The 10,568-nt window shown below is 32.7% G+C and overlaps 1 protein-coding gene across 1 annotated transcript; it reads left to right on the top strand.

Annotated features, from left to right (window-relative positions):
* The first annotated feature begins 614 nt into the window (after window positions 1–614).
* Window positions 615–1,232, top strand: LOC112001160 (3'-5' exonuclease). The gene has a single exon (XM_024033335.1). It carries the CDS (start codon window positions 615–617, stop codon window positions 1,230–1,232), a length of 618 nt encoding a protein of 205 aa, XP_023889103.1.
* Window positions 1,233–10,568: the final 9,336 nt, after the last annotated feature.

The raw sequence follows: 10,568 nt of genomic DNA, 5'->3' as shown, positions 1-10,568 counted from the left end.
AGCACATTTATTAATTAACTATTTTAGGGAAGTTTCAATACTAATTTTTATAGAAAATATAAAAAACTGTCAAAAATATGAATTAATAGTATCTCCTAAATGAATTCTCTTAAAACCTCTGTTAGCAAATGGAAACATTTAATTAGGGTTCAAATCTTCCATCCCTCGTGAATTATTCACCAATAGATTTTTTTTATTTTTTATTTTTTTATTTTTTTATCTGTTTATATCCTTTCCTGTTTACAATAAGCTAAATTTCTTTTAAGATAAAATAATCCTACAAATTTTTTTCTCAATTAAAATGAAAGAGACTGAATAATTTCTCTTAGAGCAGCTATCTGTAATCTGAATCGGGTAGCTTATATATGCATATACAGATATTATTTTACTAAGAATTTTGTACTTCCATAAATGCTTGAAACAGTGACTTTGTAAACGCCCCAAATCTGATACAAATTAAGGGTCAAATTAATGTAGCAAAACATATTTGCAAAGAAAAAAGCAAAAATAAAAGTTGTTGAACTGGGACAAATACAAAACGAATGTCCCATCACAATGGTATAAGATTTATAAATATCCATATTCTCCTTTTCTTGTCTCATTAAGAGCTACCAATGTCTGCACTTGACCAAAAACCAAGCATACCTATCAATCCTACCCTCTCAAAATACTCTGTTAACTTTTCTGGGAAAACCATAGAAACAATAGTCACTGACAAAGCTAGCAAGGCAGATGAGTGGGTTCACCAAATCCTTTCTACATATGCTGGAACATCCACTGTAGTAGGTTTAGACACTGAATGGAGTCCACATCCAAGCAAAAGAGCAGCAATTCTACAGCTTTGCATAGATGAGAAGTGTCTAATTGTTCAACTCTTTTATATGGATAGTATTCCCCAATCCCTCAAGAATTTTTTGATGGACTCCAACTTCACTTTTGTGGGAATTGGGGTTGCTAGAGATATAGCTAAGCTCAAGAATGAGTATGAGCTAGAGTGTAGCAAAAGCATGGATATTGGTGAGGGGGCAAAGAGACAGTGGCCAGGACGATTTCAAGGGCCTAGCTTGAAACAACTTGCCTTGGAAATAGTGGGGCTTGAAATGAGAAAGCCTAAAGATGTTTGCATGAGCAATTGGGAGACAAAATTGCTCAATGAAGCTCAAATTGAATATGCATGCATTGATGCTTACGCATCTTATAAAATTGGCCAGAAGCTTCTCATGGAAGAATGAGGGGCTCTTAATCCATTTGGATACAGTGAGTCTTTTCAAGGGCTAGGTATCTGGACAAGTACTAATTGTGCCACTTTTCATGAATTATTTCTTTTCTTTGTGCTTGCATTTCTAGTCTCAATTCCTTTTCTTAGCACTTAAGTGCAAAATTTGGTCCCAATAGGCCAATAATAACCATTATAGAGGTGGATTAAATTTTTTGTTTCTGCTTTAGTTTCCCTGCAAAAATGTTTTTATTATTGAGCAGATAATATAATTTCCCTACCTGAATGTTTTTGTTATTGAAAAATATATTAATCTCAAATTATAATAAATGCTCTAAATTAACTCTTACTCAAAAAATAGAGAGCCTCTAAGCACGTGCTCAAATGCTAGTTTTAGGTATAAAAACTGAAAAATCAAAACAGGAAAAGCTCTTTAAATAGTAGTATAGATTATTCATTTTGGATTGTTAACTTTGTAATGACATAAAAAGATATACTTGTTATAGAGTGTCACAATTATCATATATATATATATATTTTAAATGAGAGTTATCAAATTTTTATTTTTATCTTATTTTGTTATTTAAATCCTAAAAGGCAGCCACTTAGTCGTTAAAGGTAGCTAAAGACTCTTAGTTCTTTCACATCCATAACAAAAATTTTAAATGCTAAAGACTCTCACGCTGTAAACACAAAATTTTTTAATTAACTTTTTAAAAATGGTAGTTATTTAATCCTAAATTAATCCTGAAAGATAGGCACTTAGTACACATCCATAACCACATTCCGAATCTGGATGAAAGCAAATTCGTAGATTTCTTCCACGATTCTTTGGTTTCTCATCACATGCACGCTGAGCATTACTTGGAAACTATTTATTTATTTACCTATTTATTGGATAGGGGAAACAATTTCTTTAATACTACACACTTGACATCATAGGTAAGTAATTTTTTAAGACCAATTTTTAATAATAAAAAGGAAAAAAAAATACATGATAAGTAATTTTTATTATTCCCATTTTATTATAATTATTCTTTATCATCATGCTAAGACACAAATTTTTCACATTAAAAAAATAACAATATTAAATTTCATATAGTAGGATATTTACAAAAGATGGTCATTAACAACTACTTGATAGATTGACTACCACTTCGCTCTTCCGAATTCATCTAGTGTGCCTACCATGCAATCTAACAAAATTCTTGATATGTCACCCTAAAAAAAATACAAAAAAAAATAGAGAGTAAGGCTTAAATGTAAGAAAAACAACAAACAAAAATAATAGGAGGAAGACAAAGCACCACTAAAAACACATACACTAAAATAATTAATCAAACCCAATAACCAAAAAAAGAATAGAAAAAAATATATATCTTTCTCAATCATTAAAAAAGTGTCATTAATTAGAGAAAATATTAAACAATTATCAAACTGACCAAATAAAAGAAATGATTAAAAAAGAAAAGTGTGGTCCTATTTTGTATGCACAATTTTCATGAGAGTTAAAAGATTCCCCCCCCCCCCCTAAATTCTAAGTCAGCGTTCAACTAAATATTTTGTTAAAAAAAAAATCAAAAAGTAATTTGAGTTCAAATAAAACTCATATTTTTTCTTTGAAATATTCACGTTTAGAAATAAGAGTTCAAATAGAAAATGTTTAGAAATATGAGAAAATTCACGTTTAAAAATATGAACTCATATTTAAAAATTTTAGTTCAAATAGAAGTCAAATAGAACTCATATTTTATATTCACGTTTTCAATATGAGTTCTAATATAAGTTCAAAACGTTTTAATGCTAGTATGAGTTATATGACTTCAAAACGTGAATATAAGAAGTTATATTTGAACAAAACATTAGGAATATAAGAAAACATGATGTGAGTTTTTTTTTTTTTTTTTTTTTAAAGATAAGATAATGATATGGAAAGAATAATGATAACAAAGTAAGGAAACCAAATATAGGAAAGCAAATACTAAATGGCAACTGAAAGCTCGGATTTGTGTGAAAACACAAGAGCTTGTTTAGACCCCCAATTAAAAAATACAGCTAGATTGATTTTACTCTAACTTATCTAAGTGCGGAACAAGAGTAAATGAAGCACAATAAACCGATAGCTACTCTAGTGCATAAACAAGAATAACAAACAATAAAAGTAAAGTACAAGAGTAAGGGAAGAGAAATGCAACCACAAGATAACACTAAGATGTGTTATCGAAGAGGAAACTGAAGAACTCGGTGAAAAACCTCTCTACTGCCTCCAAGCGGTAATCGATCTGCTAGAAAATAAAGTTGGAGTATATGAATAACAAAAGATCTTCCAAGCCTAGTCTACCCAATGTACTTAAGCCCTCCAAGCTCTTGCTACTAACGAACTTCTCAGAGTCATGTCTTCTTTAGCTTTCTATATCTGCAATACACCCGATTTTATCCACCAAGCCTTACCGGCTTCTTCTGGCAAATCCCCAAAACTTCCCAAGCTCCGAAATGCTCTCTACACTTTGAAAATGTGTTGGTTGTGTTTGGGTAAAAAATCTTCTCTCAAGGTATGACAATTGGAGAGGGAAGGAAAAGAGGCTAGAATGATTTCTCACTAAGAATGAGTAGCGCTCTTTCTAAAAGATAGGTGTGTGTGTGTTGTAGAAAACCTATCTAGGGTTTTTCTCTCTAAATGATCTCTGATACTTTTGTGGGTAAAGGATAAGAAAGTCACACTTAAAAATCCTCCAGGCAGAATGTTTCGCAAGTACTTCGCGAGAAGACCTTACCGCAAAGACACTCGCGAAATCCTCCAGGTTGGCATTACTCTTCAGCTTCCAACATGTGTTTCTCACGTGGCACTTTCACGGGTTAGCTTCTCACAAGCTTCTTGCGAAATCCACTTGTTCTTTAATTCATGCTTAATTCTTCACCAACTTAATACTAAACTCAATATAATAAAATCCCACAAATACGAGGAAATAAATTAAAGCAGTTACAATACTTTTTGTCATAGAATAAAGCCAACATAAAATATAGTTGTAAATCACAATTTTACAATCTTCCCCTTTGGCTATTCCGTGACAAAACACCCTATAATAGACTCTAGACTTAAACATAAGTTTGAGAACAATGGCAAAACTCACTCACACCTAAATCTAAAATCTATGATGAACTTGGAACATGTATACCTGTAGCCTGAAATGCCTGCACAAAACACATTAGACCCTCAAGGTAAATTAAGTGATAAAAGGACAAGTATAATGTAACAAGTAAAATGCAATCAAGTAAACGTGATGTGAAACATATGAGCAACTTGATCATACACCAAAACAGTCATAAAGAAATGACTACAATGATCACATAGCAAAGCAAATGATTATCCAAACATGCATTTAATGAAGCATAATAGCATAAGGATATATGCATGTCCAACACATAAACACGATGCAATAAGAGCAACAAAGCATAGATACTAAATGTAACTCAAAGCACCATAAAACAATGAGAAAACAAGCATAAGGTAAAACAAGACAAAACAAGGTTTTCTCGTAAAAAATAAATGTCTTCTCCCCCTTAGTACATGATCGCCCCTATGGCTTTCTCCTCTTACGAATGTGCATGAGGTAGAATTACTCCCTCTAAGAATGTGCACATGAGTCATATATAAATAACGATACACACCGATATACTTTTCAGTATACTCTCCTCCTTATTATTATGAATAGACAAATGAATCAAGAGGAAGGAGGGAAAGAAAAGAAGATATGAACAAGGGTAAAATATGATGCATGAGGGGTGCAAGATGAATGAAAAAAAAAAAAATTTTAAAAAAAATGCTACAAAGCATAAAGTAAACATGACATGCTAAAGATAATGGAACAAGGTATAGGCTAATGCATGACATAGACACACGAACATGTTATATGTGTTAAAAGGTCTAAAAAGACTTAATTAGCATGAGTGAATGCAAAACATGTCTAGTGTCAGAGTGTGTACAGCAAAGGTGCATCTAGTGTGCATTTAATGTGCATGTGAGATGCATAAGCAAACACTCACGGGGCAAAGTATGTAAAATACACAACCAATGATCAATACATGATAAACATGCATAATCATGGTAATCTCCAAAAATTGGTACTCATCGGAGCCCAAAACAAAGAGAAAATGTCATTTAGGCATTTTATCAAACACTTAGAGTGCACACACTACACGTGTATGTTAAACAATGCATGAACATATGAAAAACTTGCCTAAATACATGTTATTTTTGCCACAGGGGGCCAACATCCAAAGAAAATCAACATTTAAAACAAACCCAATAAAAAAATATTGACAAAAATTAAGTTTTCCAACTCCCATTTGAGAAAACCCTAACTATGAACATAAAACCCTCAAAAACATAATCTAAAGATCAAAATCAATGGAATGTAAACCACTTGAAATTAGTTGGATTTTGATGTTGAAACATTAAAATAGGGGTTTGGGAGAAGATGTGAGACGTTTAAAACAAATGTCCCATGAAATGCCCTTTAAAAAGCTAATCTAGTAATTTTCGCGAGAAGTTGAGAATTTTTGCGGGAAAGCCTTACTCATGAAACAATTGTGAAATACTCATGAAACATTCTATCTAAACTTCCCGACTAAGCTTACTCATGAAATTTTTCGCGGGTAAGCCTCACTCGCAAAATTACTCGCAAAAACACCGGGAAAAAAAATGTTTTTTACTCAAAAACAACTTGAAAAACTTTGAAAAATATGGGTGATACAAATCACTTCCAAAAGCAAACAAAAAGAACAAAAATCTTTTTGGTTTGATCCATATATGGTTTAGCACACACAGATTACATTTGAACATGTATAATCACACAAATGAAATAGACATTCATTGACTATTAGACTTGTGTGTTGTGCGTGTGTGTATCAAATGTGGAATAGTCCTTAGATTAGTGTGAAGTTTCAATGATCAATTCAATTAAGCCATACACAACTAGTACTAAGTCAAATGGTCTATCTCAATTATAGAAATGAATATATATGACATCCCACAAGAAAATGATTACATATTGTAAAGTTGTGATTTACAGCTATTTTATGTTGACTTTAATTCCATGTCAAATTTGATTGTAATTATGTTCAATCTTTTGTACCCTGTATGTTATATGGGATTTTATTGTAAGGGTTGAGTGTGAGAGAGAGTATGAAGACTCAAGGCAATTGAAGACCAAAGAAGTTTTCACGGGTAGCTCGCGAGTAGCCTTCCCGTGAAGTGCAGCATGTGCTCAGCACATGACTAGAATGCGAAGAGTCATGACAGATGGTGACAGTTGGTTTTCGTGAGTGTCTCTCAGGTAAGGCCTTCTCACGAGATACTCTCAAAACATTTTGTTTTGCCAATTTGTCATATTTAATACACCCTGTCTCTACCTACACTATATATACCCACATTAACCACATATGTTAAGGAGTGCTTTTCTGAGAGAAAACCCTAGCCACTACCCTTGAGAGTTAGAGATTGTTATACCCACAATTCTCTGCACAATCTATTGTGGTTTTCCTCAATTCATACCTCTCTATTTCCAAATCCTTGAGAGGTTGATAATCCAAACACTTACCACACCCATCCTGAGTGTAAAGTAAGATTTTGGTGCTGCTGGAAAGCATTGGAAGAAGCCATTTGTTTGGTAGATGCAATCGGGCTGAATTGCATGATTCGAAGAGCTAGAGAAGACAAGGCTTGGTGAAGTTAGTTGGTAGTAAGAACTTGGAGGGCTTAAGTACATGGGGTAGACTAGGCTTGGAGGGTCTTTTATTATTCGTGTACTCCAACTTATTCTCTAGTGAATCGATTTACCACTTAGAGGGTGGCGGAGAGGTTTTTTGCCAAGTTTTTCGGTTTCCTTTTCGATAACACATTGGCGTGTTATCTTATATTTGCATTCTTCTTCCCTACTCTTTTAACTTTCATTTTACTACTGTGATTTGATGAATATGACTTAGAGTAATTATATTATTTATCCCCTTACATTTACTCTATTCTGCACTTAGTTTAAGTTAGAGTAAAATCAACCGAACCATAAGTTTTAATTTGGGGTAAACAACTCTTGTGTTTTCACACATTTTCGAGTTTTCACATATCTTTGAAGCTTTTCTTTTGGCTTCTTTCAACTTATAACATTTGATCATTTAATAACAATACATCTCATTTTGAGATCGATGCTTGAAATTTTTGATATTTCAATTTTGAGAGTAAGCCTTTGGCTTTTTGGGCACCATACATTTCAATACAAGTCGCTTTTCCTTTTTTCTAGTCAAATATTAGTATGTGCAACGGTTTTTGCAGCTCATTATCTCTTTTCGAGATTTGACATTGGTTGAGCTATAACACAAAAACATAAAAGAGTGGGAAGATATATAGACACAAGTCTATGCATGTATCAAAACCATCAAGACTATTGACTAATCATTCATGACAAGCTTGAAGATCGATTTACAAAAATCACACGTAGATGTTAAGATTTTTCTCATAAAGATAGATGTGTATATAAAACAAGCTAAGCTCGTAAATGCACTACGTCATTAATACAGAGGTACTTGGCCAAACTTACATGTGATATGTGCTCAAACATATACAATCAAACTTTTTGAATTTTTCACTATTTACGTGGTTTTGGATTTTTATACACACAAAACAAAGACATAAAAGTAAGATCATAAACAAAAACAAAACAATGCATATAAAGAGATGCATGATACACAAATGCATGACAATGAAGCATCTAATGCATAAAGGGTCCTACAAAGATCGAAAGAATTAGATCAAGGACGAAAAGAGCATAAGCTCCACCATAGGAACCATTCATCATCCAAATGGAACGATTGTTTGGAATGAGTGTCTCATTAGAAATGAGACAAGGGTTAGAAGAATGAGAACCAGAGATGTACATAGACAAGGAGGTAAGAACATCAAAAACTTTCTTCAACAACTTACCATTTTCCCCCAAATCCAGTTTAGCTTGCAAAGCGCAATTTCCAAGAAGCTTAAGTTTCTCTTTTCTTTTGATTCGTTTAAGAGCTTGAAACTTTGAGCAATGGGGTATAAGATGACCAAAGGCACCACAATGGTGACAAACAATGTGTTTAGGTTCACTAGGCTTTTTGAGAAGGGATCTAGTAACATGGTTTTGTTCTCTCTTCAACTTTGGACATTGAGGTCTTATATGACCAATCACACTACAATGTTGGCAAGTTGGAACAAATTTATATCCATCCAAAACCTTAGATTGAGACCTAAATAGGGCCTTTGGCTTAAGAGCCTTTCTTTCTACCTTTTGATTTCTTTTATGTAAAGAAATGTACACAGATTTGTCATTTGAGATAGAATACATAATAGGCACAAGATCAGGTACCACAACATGATTGCAACAAATATTTTCATCATTTTTAGCAATAGGTTTAGCAATCAAACAATCTATCTTAAGAGATTCATTTTCACATTTTAGCTCATCAACAAGTATGTTAGACAAAACAACTTTAGCATCCAAGTCCACATTCAAACACTCAAACTCCTTTAGTTTTTCAAGAGAATTTTCAGTAAGTTTCTTATACTTTTCAACCAATTTGTTGGATTCATTGATTTCTCACTAAGGATGAGTAGTTCTCTCTCTAAAAGATAGGCGTGTGTGTTGTAGAAAACCTATCTAGGGTTTTCTCTCTAAATGGCCTCTCATACTTTTGTGGGTAACGAGGGAATATATAGTATGGGTGAAGGATAAAAAAGTTACACCTAAAAATCCTCCAAGCAAAATGTTTCGTGAGTACTTTACGGGAAAGCCTTACTCGCAAGACACTCGCGAAATCCTCTAGGCTGACGTGACTTTTCAGCTTCCAACATGTGCTTCTCACGTGGCTCTTTCGCGGGTTAGCTTTTCGCAAGCTTCTCGCGAAATCCACTTATTCTTCAATTCATGCTTGATTCTTCATCAATTTAATACTAAACCCAATACAATAAAATCCTACAAAATACAAGGAAATAAATTAAAACAGTTACAACACTTTTTGTCATGGAATAAAGCCAACATAAAACATAGTTGTAAATCACAACTTTATAGCAACTCATAAAAGCAAACGTAATAGAGAGAACTCAATACGCATGAGGCGTTTTAAATAGAGGTCATAAAAGATACTTACATTTTTGTCGTTGACTACACTTCAAGTCCAAAGTCCAAATAGTTCATTGGAGATGGAGGATAAAACACACGAAAATCTTGAAGATCAACACCCCAATGCAAGTTCCTTGAAGTTATACCAAAATCTTGAAGATAGACACCCCAGTGCATGTTCCTTGAAGTTTAGATACCAATCTTGAAGATAGGCACCCCAATCCACATTCCTTGAAAAAATATGTGAAAAAAATTAATGGTAAGGTTGAAATATAAGGGCTATTTTACACAAATATTTGATTTGTTTCTAGAAAATAAGAAGTTGTTCATGAATTAGAAAATCAAAATAGAAAAGACCAAAGTATATTGACATACACATACCACTGAGCATGAGCAAATTTGAGTAAAGCAAATAGAAAAAATGATTATAATGGTGAAAGAAGATTAATAGAATTGAGAGAATTGGAGAACTAAAGAAGAAGTAATTTGAGTTTGAAAAACAATGTGAGTGTACCGGGAGTATGGTCCTATTTTGTAAATAGTATTTTTCGTGGGAGTTTTCATTTAGAAAAATGATCCAACTAAATTGTGGTGATACGGTTAGCAATTTGAAAACCAACAGGAGAGTAGTAGTGTCTAAATTTAAGGGATATGGATGAAAAGTTATAGTGATAGTTTTATTGTATGAGTGTTATAAAAAATAAAGAAGAACTTTTATTTATATATATTTATATATATTAAAAAAAAAAAAAAAGGAAGAAGAAGAATTGTTAAAAAAATAATAAATAAAGAAGAAAAAGAAAAAACTAAAGAAAAAGAAAAGATTAAACGTGAAGTTTGTTTCTGAATAAATGAGTTAGTGGGAGAGTGATCCGATTTTGTAGGAAATGTTTTAGGTGAGAATTAGAAATGTATTTTTACAGTGTTATCCTTAAGTTTTCGCTCTACTTAAACATAGGCTGTAGAAGTATTTTGGAACAAAAAAAATTCAGTCCAAACAGAAAAAACTCCATAAATAGTAGTACAGATAGATGATTATTTTCCTTAATTAGATACTATAGATACGTTTCCAAATTCCATTTTCAGCAACCAAAATGGAGTGAAGAAAAATGAGAAACTCAAACTTACCAATTCCAGATTCCTATTATCCAAATTGAAAACATAGGGATTCTGCTACTACTAATATGCATCGCCTCTATATACTA

This window comes from Quercus suber, unplaced genomic scaffold (genome assembly GCF_002906115.3).
Source record: "Quercus suber isolate HL8 unplaced genomic scaffold, Cork oak 2.0 scaffold_688, whole genome shotgun sequence".
NCBI lineage: Eukaryota > Viridiplantae > Streptophyta > Magnoliopsida > Fagales > Fagaceae > Quercus > Quercus suber.
The sequence above is the reverse complement of the archived record's forward strand: the minus strand, read 5'-3'. Positions and strand labels throughout refer to the sequence as shown.

Excerpts from the sequence above, each read along its gene's own strand:
- LOC112001160 (XM_024033335.1), top strand. The coding sequence starts at position 615 with ATGTCTGCACTTGACCAAAAACCAAGCATACCTATCAATCCTACCCTC.